The following is a 20,414-nucleotide window of genomic DNA, read 5'->3' on the forward strand; positions in this document are numbered from 1 at the left end:
CTCATGAGGATTAAACACGGGAACCATCGCAATCTGGGAGTTACCCACAACAGTCCTGGCTGGGATCCATGTCGTGTCCGATGTCTCCCTTTCTATTATAGCGCATTTACAAGGTCTTCCTCTGTCATCCCTTGGCAGGACTACCGGGACTAGGGTCTGCGATCTCGGATTTAAAGTAGTGTCTCTTAAACACAACACTTTCCCAACAGTTCCGCCTTTTATTGGAATTTCTTCACCTCCATGCTTCAATACACCATGTTTCATGTCAATGGTACACTGATGATTTCGAAGAAAATCCAACCCAATGATGCAGTCATCTGTGATATCCGCGATTACCACTTTTTGCCAGTACAACGTGTCCCCGATTTTCATGGCCACGATCTTCTCTCCCTGGACTGGTATGCGCTCGCCGGTAGCTGTTGTGAGTGTTAAGTTTAAATTTTCTCGCATATGTCGTCTTCCGATGCTCTCTAGTCTTCTTTGGCTAACGACTGTACGTGAGGCTCCCGTATCCAAAGTGAAACGGCAAGATTTTCCATTTATCATTCCTTCTATAACTAAAGTGTTTCCGTCACATGTCTGCTTAACGAAGATCCTTGGGGCTTTGCTTCTACCGGCCAGCGCCCACCCCACTGCCCTGGCCTTTTCCTGCTGCTCCAGCGGTGATGTTGAGACCGCCGCATCCTTCCTACCTTGCGTTATGCTCTCACGCCTGGGGCAAGTGCTTCTAACGTGTCCTCGCTCCCCACAACCATAGCATGCTGGGTTATATGCTTGCCTTCGGCTGGAATCTGCTGGTACAATTTTGCGGAGTCTCAACGCCCGAGAATCGTGGCGAACCGCTTCCACTTCCAACGCATGTGCCACCGCTTTCTTCAAGCTGGTATGATGACTCAATCGTACGGCTGCTCTAACTTCGGCGTCCCGTATTCCATCGATGAACACTTGGAGCAACATTTCTTCTATTGCAGTTGGCGACGACTGATATGCTTTACGCACTAGCTTCTCAGCTTCGAGGGACCACTGCTGCAGAGTTTCGTTGGCCCTTTGACTGCGGTCCTTAAGCTGCGCCCGATACACATGCTCAAGGTTTATCGCCATAACGTGCCTCCAACGCGTTAAGAAGGTCCGTATAGGTTACTTCCTCCTTCCCAGCGCCGAGTGCTTCCAATACGGAAAGTGCTTCATCACGGAGCGCTAGTGTGAGGGCAGAGTGTGCTTCTTGATCACTCCAACCACTTGCTCTTCTGACCGTCTCTAATTGTAGCTTGAAGGCGGCCCAGGAAGACTTGCCGTCGTAGGGGGGTACTTTCAAACTTCTGGTCGATGTGATTCCGCAGGTGACTCCTGGGTTGGCTGAAGGACCCCCACACATGACCTTCCTATTGAGCTGATGAATAGTTGCTTCCATCTCCCCCATCTTCCTTTCCACAGTGTCAATCCGGGTGATCTCCTTTTCTACAGTATCAATCCTGGCGATCTCCTTTTCTACAGCGTCAATCCGGGCGGAGTTTTTCTGCACCACTGATAAAATTTCCTTGGAGGCCTTCATGCAGACCTCGCAGCTGCTCCTTCTGTCGACGTGCTTGCTCTTCCTGCAAGGCTCGCAGCTGCTCCTCCTGTCGGCGCGCTTGCTCTTCCTGTCGGCGCGCTTGCTCCTCCTGTCGGCGCGCCTGTTCCTCTTGCAAGCTCCGCAGCTGCTCCTCCTGTCGGCGCGCTTGCTCTTGCATCATGGCGGCCATCTGCTGCATGAGCGCGCTGATGTCTACGGCAGGAGCCTGCGGTGCTGACACGGTCGCACTGAGTCCAGAGCCGGATGCTTGTTGTGACTCGTCCTCTGCCGCTGCAGCTGCTCCCGCTCGCGTGGTCACTCCTTTCTCGCAGTCCACTTGTGGGCGTGGGTTCGAATCCCACTTCTGACACCAATTGACACGGGAGTGGGTCAGGGATTGGAAATAATACTCCGCTTTTAGGAACGAGTCTTTATTTGCGTTCACTTTCTCTGAACTTGCACTTCGCCGGTCTGCCGCTGTTCCTCTTGTGGGCGGCGGTACCTTCAACGCGTCACACCGCACCGAACACTAAGTCTCTTCTATCTTCTTCCTCTTGGAACACTTCCACTTTTCACTACTTCTTCTTCTTCTTTACACTTTCGAGTCAGAACTAGAACTGCCGTAGGCCACGCTTAGTACGGCTTATATACCCCCGGATCCGTTCTATTTTCAAAATGATTCTCCCATTCCATCTTAAAATTTAAATTGTACTAGAAAATTCTTTTAACTATTTTTATCCTGCTTACACATTTTCCATCCCTTTTTTTCTGTTCGATTTGATCCTGAACTAACTAGAAATTTCCTTTAACTTCACAAAACCCAAAAAAATCCATACACTGGTAGGTGTATCGAACCCGGGTCTACAGCGTCTAAAGTAAACACTTCCGCTGAGCTACGAATATTGCTAACGGAGCTGTTGAAATTAACAATGTCTTGAAGTTTGACAACTCTCGTCATATACTTCGAAGGGTTGCTACGCAACAATAATTACTTGTTTTATTTACTAACTTTTATGTTTTTGTAATAAACATTATATGTTCTTTATAAAATAAAACCAAAATATACATGCCTTTATAGTAATATTTTGATATATTCATGCAGAAACAACCCCACGAAAATGATGATCAACAGCAAATTCCTCGCGTTAGGAGCCGTTCTTCAAAACGATTTTATGAATAGATATTTAGCTTATAGACTTGTATTTATATACCATTCGGTAGGAAATTTAATCTAGATTTTTTTCTAATAATATTAGATCAGATTATTTATAAAATCCTATACTGTTTGATGCAAAAACTAGACTGGGGTAGGAAATTCATTATTGAATCCAAAGATTTTTATCCTGTACATTTTGTCATGATAATCTATGTTTTCTGTTCATTCAGCACATCTATCAAAATGGCAATGAAATGACCTATTCAGCAATATATAAAACATGTACACCATAAAACAAAAACTATTGAGAAAAGCTGAATGAAAGTGGCTTGCGTGGACGCAAAATCGTTACACATACACACACATGCTTACGTGTATTTAGTTTACACGGCCCTATACGGGTGCTCTAACTTCGCGCCTCTTGAGAATTCTGAATTTCTTTGCATAAGACTTGCTTACTGACCAGACTGAGTGGTATGACCTAGTGTCATGTTTATTATCAAGTATTATATCTATAAATTTTATATGAACATGGGCGGGCTGTCTAAACGGGAGAATAAATTAGAAACAAGTCTAACAATATATCTAGAGCTTTATTATAATATGACTAATAGACATACAACAATGAAATAATAATATTTATAGAAATTTATAACCAGTAAGTACAATTATTTTAAAAATTTATATAAAAGAAAAATTTCTAGAACTTTATTGTATGAAGAATAAATAATAATATTTTTTTTAATTATACAACAAAGAAATTATAATATTTATAAAAATTTATACAAAAGAAAATTTATATCCAATCAATAAGTACAATTATTTTAAAAATTTATATAGTTTTGAAATGTATAGAGGAATTTGATCCGCTTACGCCCCGCCTCTTTTACTCGGCTACTCATTTACGTCATCGGTCACAAATGCTCTTCTAGATCCTTCAATCATTACTACTACATTCATGCTTCTACGTTGCCCGGGAAGCAATGTTCAGGGTTTCAGATTTTTTTAAGTGTATGAAAATCTGACCAACACTTCCCCACGATACACAACGGAGCCTGGCACAGACTGCACATTGTTCTGGTCTGGCTCCGTTTCTTGAGGTGCTTACATCTCGGAGATGTTAGTGTGAATGTAATATGTTCAAACCTAAACATTATCTGTGATTTGTCGCTGTGAAGTGTCAAAAGTCAAAACATAGTTTAGGCGCTAAGGACCATGCCAGGCTCTGCACCACCAATTTGGTATCATTTACACATAATGTAAATGTTAAAAAAATATGTAATGAATATAATATGACCATTTAAAATTGAATAAATAATACAAAACTCGCGGATAATAAAATGTAAAAAAAAGTAAATCAACCCTTCTCGTCGACTTCCTATTCCTCAGGCGGCCATTTGCATTATTTCTACGCATCAACAAAATGACTTAAATAACTTAGTAATAAAGAAATCCTCTTGAATAGTAAATCACATATAATTATTTTAATAATATTTATTAACTATGTATATTGTATGGCAAATATATCTATACAACTTGAAACGATAATAGCAACGACAGCCTAGATGGTGTCGTTGAGATTATCGTAAAAGTGACGTTTGATTATTTGTGAAATTCGAATATTCGTCTCTGACATTTTCAACTAAGAGTAGGGTTAGGACCGATAATATCGAATAATGTTTCGTTCGTTCAATCATCATTTCGACATTGAATACGACGTAACTAAGAGTAGGATTCGACACGACTAATGCCACGATTTATCGAATATCTTCGAATATATCGAATATATTCTTCGCTGCCCGAATCTGCTAGTAGCAGGACAATATCATCGTCCTGCAGCAGCGAACGACGAGCCTCCAAAATGCGCCGGCCCTGAGCCGTTGAGGGCGAACTAGCCGCCACTCCAGATGTCTGAAACAAAAAAAAAGTTAGAAACCATGATGATGAGAGTCGAGAACGATAAAGATGTAAGAGATATTATAAAACAGAGACTATACAAGTAATCAAAGTAAAAAAGAGAAGAAGTGTCTAGAAACAAAAATTACGTTTACTGCACGGACCCCTAATATTTATTTTATACTGTTTTTTAGTATTTAGCGGCAATAGAAACACATCATCTGTGAAAATTTCAGCTATCTTACTATCACGGATCATATGACACAGCCTGGTGACAGACGGACAGCGGAGTCGTAGTAATAGCGCCCCGTTTTACCCTTTGGGTACGGAACCCTACAAAACAAAGTAAAAAAGAGAAGAAGTATCTAGACTAAACAAAAATTACGTTTACTGCACGGGCTCCTAATATTTATTTTATACTGTTTTTTTTAGTATTTGTTGTTATAGCGGCAATAGAAACACATCATCTGTGAAAATTTTAGCAATCTAAGTGATAGTATCACGGATCATATGACACAGCCTGGTGACAGACGGACAGCGGAGTCGTAGTAATAGCGCCCCGTTTTACTATTTGGGTACGGAACCCTAAAAATCAAAGTAAAAAAGAGAAGAACTGCTAAGAAACTTATTGCCAGTGTTCAATAAATATTTACTGCCTTATCATTTCACAGATTCTACCAAATACAATGAATGGAAAGTGATACAACAAATAAGTTGTGTTTATTGAGATAAATAACTACAAAATGTATAGAGTAGGTATTATTGTTCTAACAAGGGATTAAAAGTGGCCAGTGCTTGCGACGGTGCAAGGTTTAACTTGTCGAGAGCAATTATAGCTGTCGACAAGCCATTGATCGTTGATACCGCTAAGGCGATTTGAATACTCACTAGCACAGCTAATATTACACAATGTTTATACCTACGTTATGACTCGGTCTATTGTTCTATGGAAACATAATTTGATACCAAATACAATCAATGGAAAGTGATTTATCAAATACGTTGTGTTTATTTAGATTATTATAACTTACTACAAATGTATAGAGTAGGTATTTTTGCTCTAGCAAGGGATTTCAAATAGCCATTGTTTGCGATGGTGCAAGGTCAAACGTGTTTAGGCTAATACAAAGGTATTACTTACACTTGCAGCCCCGACCTCTAAATTTATCGATGTCATCGTCGGCGGGCTCCCCGTCAGCTCTAACTGGAGTGGCCCTGCACTGATACAGCGGCACAGACATCTCTTGGTCAGACATTATTTTTGGAAATATATTAGTTTCTGTAAACAAAATGAAATGTGTTTTATTTGTGCACAGTAAAAAAAATTATAACCTCCTTTTTTTAAATCGGGAAAAATACTTCATCTGAAAAAGAATAACACCCCATATCCAGACACTCAGCCCCACTCTCTTCTGACACTCACACATTCAAGATGATAAATTTATATGTGTGCGACCATTTTGAGCGGCCTCGCATTAGAATCAATTTTATAAAAAAACTACAGAATAATGGGACAAAATAACTACAGAAATATATTTTACGATAGTTTTACAAGTAAAGTTATGATATTTCAATGTATTCTAGTAAATAAAAATAATAAAAAATCATTAGACAAAGGAAACCATACTTCAGTCTCCATCTTTAGACGTTACAAAATTTGAGTAGAGGCATTTTCAACAAATAAATATACCAACAAATACTATGTACTAGACTATTATAATTATTGATATGTATTGCAAATATACTCTATTAGTATTATAAAAATAGCAACTTACTGATTATTAGGTAATAACTCCTCAAAGAACAATATTCGTGCACACTCTTGATAGCTTCCGCTCGCTGCGCCGCCCGCGAAATAGTGAACACAAAAATGCTATGTCCGTAAAGCTATGACGTCGAATATTGGTGGCCTTGAATCGTAACGGATCGAAATATGTATCGGACTTCACTCGTTCATAATTGCGTAGGTAAATAAACCATCTTGTACACCTAAAATAAGGGTGAAAACTAGGTGAGGTAAAAGAGTGCCTTGGGGCACTGCCGCTCTCATTGTTTTTTGAATTACCAGTGCCCGCGGGCACGTCCGATGCGGAAAGGAATAGCATACAGATATTAGAATATAGGTTCAAGCTGGCAGCACTGTTGGACGTTGGTTTATAACTTTAATCAAAGAGGATATAAATACTACATCTTTAACTACCACTTTAGTATTGCGACTGGAGGACTACCATCCATGATCATGAAATAAATTAAAAAAAAACTATAATTATTTCCTCTTTAGAACTTAGAACCAACTTAAAGTTTTATCAAATTAAAAATATTTACTTGCTAAATGATAATAATCATTAAAATTCAATGCTATAATTCTCACGTTCACATTTCAAATAAATAAAGGGACTGAACATACAACTAAATATCCTATACTTTTAAGAGTGTTAATAATAATTATATAATATTATAATCAAATTATCTCACTAGGTAGTACTAGTACCTATTATAAAAATTACAAGCAGGTTAGTAGCAACTATGAGTATAATCAATTTAGTATAGTTTTCTTCTCTTACATAATACAAATCTATAGCCCACAAAAACTTTAGCTTTCCTTTCATAATTAATACAGATTCTAGAGAGGTCTGATGTGACAATGATCACTCTTATATAGTAAATAATCTGAATATTGTTTGTTGAGCATTTACTGATAACTGTTATTATCAATTATTATTATGTTACTGCCAATTGGTATATTAAAAATGAATAATATGATAAAAAAATTCAATTGAAAATGTCATACGGATTTAGGGTCCTACTTTTATCTGTTATGACTGGTTACAAATTTTGTCAGTCTATATCTTTTATTTCAATCAAATTAAAGATTTAAATTGAAATTTATGTGAAACAAATTTAACTACTATTGCTACATATGTAAGAAGTTTGTTAATAGTTATCTCTTTAAAGTTGATAATAAAGAATAGATATTTTACAGACCATGTCTCAAGAAAGGATAGATATCACACAGCCATTATGGGACCAGAGTACATTTGTGGGAAGGTTCCGTCATTTTGCATTCATTTCAAACCCACTGTTATCATTAGTACCTGAAAAAGAATTATATGAAGCAAAGGAGCTTTATTTCAAATATAAGTAAGTATTAATTTGCTATGTTCAGGGTAACAGTGTTGTTAAAGGTAATTTAAGTAAAGTTATTGTTAAGGTAAGCTGTGAAATGAGTGCCTTAAAGAAATCACACAGACCTTAAAAGTTAGCTAGCTAACACCTCCATTATTCCTTATCAAAAGATGGAAAATAGGTCTATTTATAAGGAATATAACAGTGGGAGGCTCCTTTGCACAGGATGCCGGCTAGATTATGGGTACCACAATAACACCTATTTATGCTGCGAAGCAGTAATGTGTAAATATAACTGTGCTACGGTCTGAAGAGCGCTGTAGCTAGTGAAATTACAAATGAGACTTAACATCATATGTCTCTAGGTGAAAAGGGCAATTGTAGTGCCACTCAGAATTTTTAGGCTATTCAAGCATGGGGAGCAGCACTGTATTGTAATGAACAGGGTGTACCAATTACCATCAGCTGAACATCCTGCTCGTCTGGTCCCATATTTTTATAAACAAAATCTAAATCTAATATAATCTTTTATTTCTTATATTTAACCACACTTCGTCTATGCAGAGATGGAAAGGAACCTGGCGGAACCACCATGACTCAGCTAGTAAAGGCTAAACAATTGTATGAGTCGGCATTTCATCCAGACAGTGGGGAATTACAGAATGTGTTTGGCAGAATGTCTTTCCAGATGCCCGGTGGTTGTCTGGTAACTGGTGCTATGTTGCAATGGTACAGGTAAGACAAACATACAATAATATATTGATAATATTTTTTGCATGAGTTTAAGTTCAAATCTTGCAAGTTTTGAGGGAAAAAAGTGAGACTGACAGTGTAATGGGAGGTAACCAATTCTTTAAATATCATTAAATATTGTTTAAGATTAACTCTTGTTTGAGATATTTTTTAGGATCTCTTTGTTATGAATATCAAATCCAGGATTTTTATTATCCATAGAGTTGATGCTCTTTGAGGTGTTATAGTGATTTGATTTAGTTGGAAATCTTATTGTTCTTTCTGTTTATTGATCCAAAACTGTATTTGCTCTTATCTTTGAAAGTAACTACTTTTTGACACAATATAGCCAACTCATAACTTCTATTGAGACACTTTGTGACTCATATACATTCCATATCAAAGAATGCAGTAGTATTGTCTGGGAGAGAGGACAGAATGTGCTAAAATTATGTTATTAGCTGCTTGATTATTAAATAATTTGTATAGTAGTATAAAAAGACGGATCCACATATAATACTTTAACAGATTGAGCCTTCCATAGAGTAGAGAGAGTCTTTAAAGAATAGCAAAACTCCTGTGATTCCTCTGGAGTCGCAAGAGAATGTGGGTGGCGGTGATCTCTTAACAACAGATGACTGGTATGCATTTGTCCTCCATTTCCATAAAAGAAATTATTTACTAGATCCCCAACAATTAGAGGTTTTCTGCATGCATTCTGTTTATGCAATAGCATATATATAGAATTACCTGATAAGAAAAATGCTATGAATATGGCTGTCATTATTATAACTTCATTTATGGATAGGATAATTAGGATTGTTAAAGTGGTATGGAAGATATTTGATATCTGTACATCATGTGCTATGTGTGGAGGGAAAAATTGTGTCTGCCATGAAAGTTTGAATTTCTTAATAATATATTTTAATGTTTATTTATCCACATTCTGCAGTATTTTGCACTGGGACCTAGTGTGTACAAAGGCCGATTTACATTTATAACAATTAATTGATTACACCAATGTATAACTAAAAAATAATGACTATACAATAAAAACAAGAAAAAGACCAGTCAGAGACAGCCTCATAAACGAATGACCAGCAAAATTGTCAAAATATCACTGCATATCTATGGTATGGCTATATCAGGCTAATTTCCGCAATCCGACGACTGAGTGGGAATAAATATGTTATTCCTGACACCCCAATTCCTCCAGAAACCTTAGCAACCTCCTCTCCTTCCTAGACATCTGGGAGTGTGTTTGGGGTACCAAGATGTTGAGCCTGGTAAGTTGCTACTCATATCACTGCCTTACAATATCACTATAGTGTACCCGTGACATTACAATGTCACTAAAACGACGCCGTTAAATGAAGTCGATTGACAATCTACCATTTAATTATAATATCACTAGTGAAATTCAGCCGGAAGTCGTCCACTGCTGGACAAAGGCCTCCTCCAAAGATTTCCACGACGATCGGTACTGCGCTGCCTTCATCCAACGTATTCCGGCGATCATGACTAGATCGTCGGTCAATCTTGTAGGGGGCCTAACAACACTGCGTCTTCCGGTACGTGGTCGCCATTCGAGGACTTTACACCGTCCACACTACATTGTCCGTCGAACTATGTGCCCTGCCCACTGTCACTTCAGTTTCGCAATCATTTGGACTATGTTGGTAACTTTGGTTCTCCTACGGATCTCCTCATTTCTGATTCGATCTCGCAGGGAAAAAAAGGCCCATAGTTAGCGACCACATATGCGTACCGTAAGTCATCACTGGTAACACACACTGGTTGAAAACCTTCGTCTTCAGAAAAGTAAAATTACAATATTATTATTAGTGAAATTACAATATCACGGCTTTAACAATATACCTACGACATATATAAAGATTGAGACACTGACTGTAATTAATTGTTGAAGAACAGCAACGGCGGTGGTGTTCTGGCAGTGGGTGAACCAGTCCTTCAACGCGCTTGTAAACTATACGAACCGCAACGCCAACTCACCCTTGACCACGACGCAGATGGGCGTGGCCTATGTATCCGCGACCACAGCCGCCATGGCAACTGCGCTCACCTTCAAGTTCGTGGTACAGAAACGCGCTACCAATCCCATTTTGGCGGTGAGTTGACGACAAAACCATTATAATCAAAAAACCAATTTCACTGTCCAATAAAGTTTTGAATATTTTTAGGGTGTCATATACATTGTCATGTTTTTACGAAGGAGACGTTGTTGGCCGTCTATTTTATGGGCAAATTCCTATGGTGCATCTACTGAGCGCCGAAAGTCATTCGACTTTTATAGATTATATCGCCGCGAGTTTTAAAGGAAATATATTTTGGATTTGTGGAAAAAGAAAAATGTGCGCCTCAGTAAAAAGATTCTGAGATCAGCGAACGAAGAGTTTCGTACCACCATACATCACTACATACTTTTTAATTTGGTAAAATAAATATTTTTCTTTAATTTGTTGTTCATTTTTGTTTTTAATTTGTAGAGGTTCGTCCCGTTTGTGGCTGTGGCAGCCGCCAATTGGGTCAACATACCATTGATGAGGCAAAATGAAATACTATTGGGTGAGCAATATTAATCCACTTGTAATTATATTTCAAACATTGTACTAATTACAATGAGTGCTAAAATATCAGTACGATTATCATTGACGTAGAATAAACAGATAGACTGACAATCACGATCAAAAATTGTCTGAAGTAAAACGATTTCTACGTGTGTATCAGGCAGAGTTTCCGTTCAGTTGTATTTTGACCGCGCTTTGGAAACAATGCCACGCAATAATAATATTTTATAATCTTGTCGTTTTAAGATGTGAAGAAATGAAGAATGTTCGACAGTAAGTAGCAAATTCTTCTCATTGGAGCTCAACTTTTCCGAGATGGTATAATTTGTTTTAAGTGTTTATGTATGAACCTAAACTAATAAACGGAATAAAATCACTAACAGCACTTCAATTAGCCGCAGTGCAGCGAGGCGATTTTAGAGTTAGAACACTCGGCAACACATTTTTTTTACACAATTATTTTTGCATTGGGTTCAAGCAGAAAATATCGTGACAAATGGTGTCATGTGATTGTCGAAAAGATCTTTAATAGCCATAGTATCATAATTTTCCTTGAATATCTTATATCTTTAAACGAGCAATTCTTGTATATATATATAATCTGAATCTCGGAAACGGCTCCAACGATTTTCATAAAATTAAGTATGCAGGGGATTTCGGGGGTGATAAATCGATCTAGCTAGGTTTCAATTAAAAATAAATGGTTTTATCCATGTTTACTACAATAACATTAGAATACAAAGGTAAATTTCGCCACTATATACAAGACTATTATAGCTCAGATGGGACATTGGGTGATCCGGAAAGCAGAAGACCCCGGTTCGAATCCAGATGTCCTATTAGTTTTTTTTTGTTCAAGTTTTGTACATTCTTAAAAATCCGAGCAAGGCTCGGTCGTCCGGATATTGTATATATTATGTGTGTATGATAGGTTACAGTAGGCAAATTACTCTTGCATTAAAAAAATATGATAAAATAAAAAGGTAAGTAATTTTGTATTCAATTATTGTTTACAGGTCTTGACGTAACTGATGAAAATGGTAAAATTATAGGAAAATCTCAGTTGGCACCCGTCAAGGGTATTTCACAAGTTGTTACTTCAAGGTAAGGTCTTACCTAAGTATATAAATTTTTAATTATTTTTCTAAATTAAACAAGATCGAAAGATGAATACTGCAAATAATTTAGAATATGTGATAAAAGGCGTTTATTTCTATTTTTTTTCTATTTCTGCCGTGAAGCAGTAATGTGTAAGCATTACTGTGTTTCGGTCTGAAGGGCGCCGTAGCTAGTGAAATTACTGGGCAAATGAGACTTAACATCTTATGTCTCAAGGTGACGAGCGCAGTTGTAGTGCCGTTTTTTGGGGTTTTTCAAGAATCTTGAGCGGCACTGCATTGTAATGGGCAGGACGTATCAATTACTATCAGCTGAACGTCCTGCTCGTCTCGTCCCTTATTTTCATAAAAAAAGGCGAACCTTTATATGTATATAAAAGTACCACTCTTGATCTTATCTATACCTTTGCCACAACGCATTTCTCTCATTGCGACAACGCGATGTGGTGATTGACTAGCAATCATATGGAGTACTGCTATCATCTCTGGTCTGGTGCAGCCCACTATCAGCTCGATCTAATTGTCCGCGTGCGACGCAGAGCAGCTCGAATTGTCGGGGACCCAGTGTCTGTGAACGGCTGGAGCACTTGGCGTTGCATAGAGACTTCGCATCATTGTGTGTCTTCTACTGCATTTATCACAGGAAGTGTACCGAAGAGCTGATACACCTGATTCCTGCTGCCGAATTCCACCTTGGCAAGGTGACATGCCGAAAATTAGGATATCATCCCCACCATCTGGATGCATGGCGGTCCTCTACAGTGCGGTTTTCAAGGAGCTTTCTTCCACATACAAAGCTGTGGAATGAGCTGGATGGGAAAGGAGGCTTTTCCATAAAAAAAATTCTTACGACACGATTTTTGCGATTGTCATAAGGCGTAGAAATAAGCCGAAATTCACTTATCTCACGTGCGGGAAAGGTGTGTCTCCGCAAAGATTCAGTAATTGTTTGTTCCATAATTAGCAATTTGAAATTGTAAGAAAAATGGGTTAAATTAAGTAAAAGAGAGTGTGTTCAGAGTACACTAAAAATATTTATTCTTATGTAACCCCAACATAATCGAACAGATTAACTAATTTACAACATTTAAAATCTCACATCTTCACCAAGAGGTGAGTTGTAGTCCAAAATCGCAATGACTGGATTGTCTCGATAGGCAGATATAAATACTATTGTATTAAAGGGCTTTCTTAATTTTGACTTCAGAATAGTGATGTGCGCCCCTGGCATGCTGTTGCTGCCCATCATCATGGAGAAGCTGGAACCGAGACCCTGGATGCAGAGGATCCGCTGGGCGCACGTCGGCATTCAGACGGCCATCGTCGGCATGTTGTGAGTACCGTCTATATTCACAATATCTATTTTCTACTTATATCTGGTATTCAGAGGCGTGCATATCTTATAGGCAATTCGGCAGTGCCTATGTCGTTATGAACCTAAATAAATATAGAACTATTGTTGAAGTTAATTTAGTTTAATGTGGTTCCGTTAATTTATTACCAAACTTATATTGAACTCATAAATTTTTTCCTTTCGCTTACAAAATAATCTAAGCAATCTTTGCTTATTCAAAAGCTCAATTAGGACTAGTTAGATCGTACTTTCTCAACCTTATTTTGCTCACCGCCCACTTTGAGATTTTTTTTTTCTACAGTATTTTCGTGTATTTTTTTGCCTTTTTAGACTAGATTTTTTTAATCTACCCACGCCCCATCTGCGCCATCTCAATGCCCCCTAATTTTCTCTGGGTCTTCTACTGCCCCCCGAAAGTCTCAAACGCCCACAAGGGGGCGTTATCGCCCACGTTGAGAACCCATGAGTTAGATGCACAGTGCCTACCTTACTAGAAAACCACTGCACGCCCCTACTGGTATTTAAAGATAGACTTAATATGTGTCTGTAAGGTAATTCGCATATCTATGCCAAGCCCTATCCTTTTCAGTGTTAAAAATGTAAAAAGTGAAGCTCTAGGTTCTTGATCCATGATTTAATTTTCAGTTTGACATTTATGGTGCCAACTGCCTGCGCGATCTTCCCACAAAGATGGTGAGTTTTGGTGTTATAATAAAGTTATACTTACGTAAAAATATTTGTATTAAAATGCAAAACTACTTATTCCACTGTGTCCGTCGTGATGATCTAAACTTGTAATCTTTTGCAAGTTTTGTCGTTAAATGGAAACAAGGAAAATATAATATTATTATAATATAAAATATGCAATTGTTATGTATTGTCGTAGCAATACATAAGAACCTAAGTCTAGCAGCCGAGAGAATTTATAACAACATTCGGTAAATATGTTGTATACGACAGTTGAATTAATTCTTTTATAGAAATAAATAACAGAAGAACAAGATAATTTAACTGCTTTTATTACAGTCATAAAAGTCCTCTCAAACACGAAGAAGCATAAATTTTTTTGGATAAACAAATCAAACGAAAAATCATATCCGCGTACTTAATTAGGTAATGTAAGTTCTTTAATTCTTCTAATTCTTTATTCTGTCATCTTGCAAGTTCTAAGGTAATTTTAGCCTTGCCTCGATCGCACAGGCTTATTTACGCGCCTTAGGACCGAGTAGGTACCTAAGTAGAAAAAGAAGAAAGAAAGAAAAAAAGTTTATTCATGACGATATAGTGCAATAAAACATAAAACAAAATTGAGAAATATTATTTTCTATTCGTCACAAAGTGGTCCCAACTTAGCATATTTGCTAGTTTTGAAAACCAGCGCTGGTCTTCCGTTGGGCCATTTGGTCACGTCGCCTTAAAGATAATTATATAGTAACTAATGCGTAGACTGAGTAAACAAAATAATGTATTAGCTTGTCAATTTCTGAATTTTCTGACGTTCTGACTGACAAGTTGACAACTCTGTCAAATGTCAATCTGAGTTCGAAACATTAAAGTAATAAGTAATAATATGTGATTACAGATCAGTTTACAATTTACATTATTTATTTATTATTGTTTGTTTTTGAGTGAAACAAAAAAAAATAGATAGAATAGAAGTAGATACTAGTACATCGTAGTGTGCGTAATCTCATCATGATGAATCCCACGTAGCTATGAACAGAATACGATTTAAAATGAATCTTATTACCGGGAACCTAAAGTAACTATTTCTTAAAAGGGTCTATCTAAGTGAGAATTCTGTACTAAACAATAGTATTTGGGTACTTTATTGAGTGCTATTGCAGTGTCAATCACATTATTATCTGAAGAGTAACGCGTCATAGGTACTGAGGCTTAAATAGAAATGTGCCGTTGGAAATTTCTGCACCCCTCTGGTGTTTCAAAAGAGTATGAGCAGCGATGATCGCTTTTATTTTTATTTTTTTATATGAAAATAAGTGACGAGACGAGCAGGATGTTCAGTTGATGGTAATTGATACGACCTGCCCATTACGATGCATTGCCGCTCAGGTTTCTTGAAAAACACAAAAATTCTGAGCAGTATTACAATTGCGCTCTCACCTTGAGACATAAGATGTTAAGCCTCATTTGCCCAGTAATTTCAATAGCTACTGCGCCCTTCAGACTGAAACACAGTAATGTTTACACATTACTGCTACACGGCAGAAATAGGCGCCGTTGGTACCCATAATCTAGCCGGTGTCCTGTGCAAAGGACTAGGAAAAGACCACTGGTAAAAAACTTACCATCAGGTGACCCGTTTGCTCGTTATTATTTCTAATTAGAAATAATAATTATGAATTCATAAAGATAATTACTTATTTCACACGTTACAGCAAATTGTCAATCGATACGATGAAGAAATTCGAAAAGGAAAGGTACGATGAGATTGTCAAGAACACGGATGGGAAGCCACCGCAATACGTCTACTTCAACAAGGGATTGTAGATTCATGCGTGAAGATCGGAAGGTACTTGTAGATTCAGGTGGTAAATTGTACACCTGAATTTGTGCAATAGTCGCGAATATCATTGTCCATTTGATTAGCATATAGGATTATTCATGTAGGAATAATATTGAATATAGGTTTGAACGTGTGACTTTTTGAATGGTTTCCACAATAGAAATCCAAATAAAATAACATTGTAAGGTCGTCATAAATATGTCACCTCACAGGGATTAATAGAACACAAGCTAAAAAGTAGTGATTTAGTATTAATCAGAACGGTGAAAGTGAAACAACTCGTTAATATCACCATATTTTCCGCAGTTAGATACTGAAATACCTATACGTATTCCAGTTTCAAACGCTTAAACTACATGCAACTTTATCTACCAGTAAAAAAAACATTTCATCGGTAAGTTATATGTTAATATTTTTTACTATGAGATTCTTTTAATCTAGTTTATTTATATTGCCGTCACCTCAGTCGTATTAATATCTGAAGCGTTGCAAGCGGACGTGCTAACAATATATAGTTGACAGTCCCGCACATATATTTCTTTTACCTTCTTATTTAGATTTTTATGCTAGTGGACATGATGACAGACTCAGTTTTAGAATATAATATAATAATATTATGATTGAAGCTTATGACCCAGATTTGATATAAACATTGAAATTAATATGGATAAGCCATTTTAACTGACATACGAACATATTTATTGAGGATTGTGTTTAATGTCAACCAAATCACTACCACAACTTCGGAAATAAGCAGAGGTATGAGAGAGAAGTAACGTTTCAAAAACTCTCCCAGTATTCTTTTTCGAGCTCTGTTAAAAATAATAGTATCAATTTAATGTAAATAAGTACTTAACCCAATGATAGCCATCGTCATGGCTGTCTTAGAAAAGTTATTGAAACTGTTAATTAATAAGTTCCGAATTAATCCAGTGAATTTTAACAAGGTCGTTATTTTTAATTTGTTTAATCTTATGAATTAATAACATTGTAATAAATCGATAGTAAAATGTCGGTTATTGTGTGAAAAAACAAAACTATTATATAAAATGTTTGTTAAGAGATGCAAGATCCATAATTTCAGAATAAATTATTCAACAATGTTAAGAATTCCTCCAGAATGGCCGCCCATATCAACCTATAACAATATTCTTAATTAATTTTGTAATAATTATTGTTAACTTTTCGGGGTATATTTTCGCCATCTTGGATTTTATTTGTTGTTAGTTGGTATTGCGGCAATAGTACCTATAATTCTAGCTTTGTGAATACTATCGTTTTATAGCTCTTAGTAATATCACATTCTGGTTAAGGAACTCGAAACAGTAACGTTGATTAGGAAGATTACAGTTGTGGTAGTAAGTAAAGCAATGTTGTTTAAGATATAATTATTTGTGTTAGTATTCTTGCTCAGAAGATAATTGTGATTATTTGTATTGTTCTAATCGAATATTATCATGTGTTTTGTGCTTAGAATTAGGTTTAACGTTTATCAAAAGTTTTTTATTTACATTGTTTTTGTTTTTATTAGTGATAATTTATTCATAAAGAAAGAACACTTCTGTTTTAGCATTTAGATTGCTAAACAACTTGTTTATATATTTTTTTCTGTATATTCTAGTATTGAGGTGAAATATTTAGAAATTAAAAATAATAATTCAAAACATGCACTAGAATGGTGTCTTTCGGATACAAGGTACCAAATATATTATATTGTACCTATATCAAGGGCTAAATGTAGCAAAATATATACGGCGTTTCGCTGTGTATAGTTCTAGTACTGAATTTAGTTCATTTCTTTCCAAATTGAAGAAATATTCTAAATTTTAGCACGGAATTGAAATTGGAAAAGTTGGTTTAACTTTTTCCTTTTTAATACCTGCATACCATCTTCAAATATATGGATTTACACATAGTTTAAAAACGTAATTCAATTAACATACAACACTCTTCGAAATTAAATTTTAATCCTATACAGGGGGCTTATTTTTGTATGTATGTTTAAGTGCATTTTATTCGAATAATCGTCGGATCTTTTTTATGGTTATGTACTTATTTATTATTTTGTCGTAAATATTGTACATTCCATTATTATATTTTTGTATTTTTCTTTATTATACAGTCAGATGTACTGTAGTTTGTGAGATTTTTTTTTTCGTTATTAACTAAAACTCCACTAATGTTCGAATATTTTATTAATTCCATATAATATAGTCGAAGTTAAATTTTTACTCTTAAATTTCTTTGATCTGATTTTCGCTATGCAATAATAATTTAAGATCGAAACAAAAGTATTATTATTATTGTTATTTATATTATACTTATAATAAATATTCGTATTAATATTTTTCAATTTGTTAGTTGGAAAATTAATCCTGTTATTTCACAGCCGTCAGACAGCTGTGAAAACGTCGATAAAAATTGTGTTTAGAACTAACCTCTATTTAGAGCAATTCACGCACACTAATACAAAGTGTCATATAAATCGCAAGTGTAAGACGTAGCTTGTCACGCACACTAAACTAATATTCCTGGCCTGTTTTTATCGGTTATCTAACAGCAATACACTAGACGTATATATTATATAATATAGATATGTGTGAATTCTGATAGTGGAATATGTTATTATGAGTAACATGCAACCATCAACAGTGTTCTTATTAGAAATCGTTAATATTGTATAACTACCCGCATCTAGCAACTGCCATAATTATATATTATGTTAATTAGTTAATAAATAAGAGCCATATGTTTGTTTATTCACTGCTTACCTACGACTTACTCGTGACAATAAATTACTGCTGTGAGTTCATATTTTTTTTTATTTAAACTTTATCACTCCCTAGAAAGAGATTGTATTCTCTTTTATCTCTATCTTACACACAATCCTGGTGATTTGATTTTTGAAGTGAAACTTCTTTAGAATAAAGTTGTGATTTGAAACTAGATGACACGAAAACGCGAGACGATAGAGACACAAACAGGTAAATGTATAGGATTCAGCCGGCGTCAGAATGAGTCGGACACATTAATTCATAAGATTTAACGTGGGAGAAAATGAGATAGGAAGCAATATACAGTTACAATACCAGGCGATCATAGTTAAAGAAGAGATTGTCTTATGTGTGACGCGAGTATGCCTTAATATATTCTGACGTTATGCGCACGACGTATTACTTCATAGACACTAAGGAGAACATAAATGTGGTAGCGGTGATAGTAATGTCTTTCATTCTCTTTGTGCTCTGCTTGGTACGTGTTTGTGCGCGCATGCGTAGTACAAATCTTGAGAAAAGGCATCACAACAACCGTGGTGTTTTGTATATGTGTACGTATTATACGTTTGTGGAGATTTTTCATCATTTTTACAATAAAATTCTTCATCAATTTGGCGGTTTAACTTCTGCCATTTATGATTAATTGAATCACCATTTTTTGAATCGTATATAAATAATAGAAATGTTTCAGTCTCTTTGTTTTTTGCGTGTTTATCAATCTTAAGTTTATATTTATTTTTTATGTTATGTCTTTGTATACTACTTACTTATACGTTTCAAAATAAAATTTTTTCTTTCTTTCTTTCTTTAATTGCACACATGTTTTTTTTTTGCATTTGCTTGTACTTGGTACGATAAGTGTATAGTTGTCAATTTTACGAACACTTATTAACACAGTGACAAAAGTACATTTTAGAAAATAAAGGATAAGCTTCTTTTAAGAAGTTTTAATTTCAAGACAGCGCTATAATATTAGGTATATATGGTTGAGCTTCAGTTAAGTGTTGCCAGTTGTATCTGCCTGTATATTATAATAATTTCGCGCTATAAATGTGTCAGTTTTCCAATCTATGACAATATAGTCCTTTAGGCCGGTTAACGCTGCTGTTATTCTTTTGGTTTTTAAACATAGCCTGTGGGGATCACTAAATAATTAACACTCAATACAATGATAATTCTGAAATTTTCCGGATGTCAATCAGCCTTCAAATAAACGCGGGAAACCTTATACGCATAAACCAATCAATCAAATGTCTTTGTAAACATTTTGCATTTTCTTTGTTTGTTCTCAGGTGTAGCTTTGTACCACTACTGTCTTATTCAACAGTGTAAACTTACTCCAAGTTTAATATTACTTCTCACTGTCATGTAATTCTGTAATGATAAAGATAAGTGAAGACAAACTGTGTTAAACATGTGTTGAACACTTGTTTTAAAAAAGTTGTTAAGCGTTCAGCATCCTTAGACGTTGCTTATGTTTAAACACGAGCCGAAACTTGTCTAAGGTCTAAAGGATACCTAGTTAGACCATATTCTTTATGAAAGATTTAGATTAAATGATGACAGATAGATGACAGCTGACAAAAAT

The 20,414-nt window shown here is 35.9% G+C and overlaps 1 protein-coding gene across 1 annotated transcript; it reads left to right on the plus strand.

Moving 5' to 3' along the window:
* Nucleotides 1-6,947: 6,947 nt before the first annotated feature.
* Nucleotides 6,948-18,861, plus strand: LOC126975085 (sideroflexin-2). Its single transcript, XM_050822895.1, has 9 exons — nt 6,948-7,117; nt 7,588-7,745; nt 8,295-8,465; nt 10,390-10,591; nt 10,970-11,048; nt 12,067-12,154; nt 13,376-13,501; nt 14,168-14,215; nt 15,922-18,861. Exons 2-9 carry the CDS (start codon nt 7,591-7,593, stop codon nt 16,031-16,033), a joined length of 981 nt encoding a protein of 326 aa, XP_050678852.1. The 5' UTR covers nt 6,948-7,117; nt 7,588-7,590; the 3' UTR covers nt 16,034-18,861.
* The last annotated feature ends 1,553 nt before the right edge of the window (nt 18,862-20,414 follow it).

This window comes from Leptidea sinapis, chromosome 34 (genome assembly GCF_905404315.1).
Source record: "Leptidea sinapis chromosome 34, ilLepSina1.1, whole genome shotgun sequence".
NCBI lineage: Eukaryota > Metazoa > Arthropoda > Insecta > Lepidoptera > Pieridae > Leptidea > Leptidea sinapis.

Excerpts from the sequence above, each read along its gene's own strand:
- LOC126975085 (XM_050822895.1), top strand. The coding sequence starts at position 7,591 with ATGTCTCAAGAAAGGATAGATATCACACAGCCATTATGGGACCAGAGT. Across the intron at positions 10,592-10,969 it reads CTACCAATCCCATTTTGGCG|AGGTTCGTCCCGTTTGTGGC; the intron begins GTGAGTTGACGA and ends TTTAATTTGTAG. Across the intron at positions 14,216-15,921 it reads GCGATCTTCCCACAAAGATG|CAAATTGTCAATCGATACGA; the intron begins GTGAGTTTTGGT and ends CACACGTTACAG.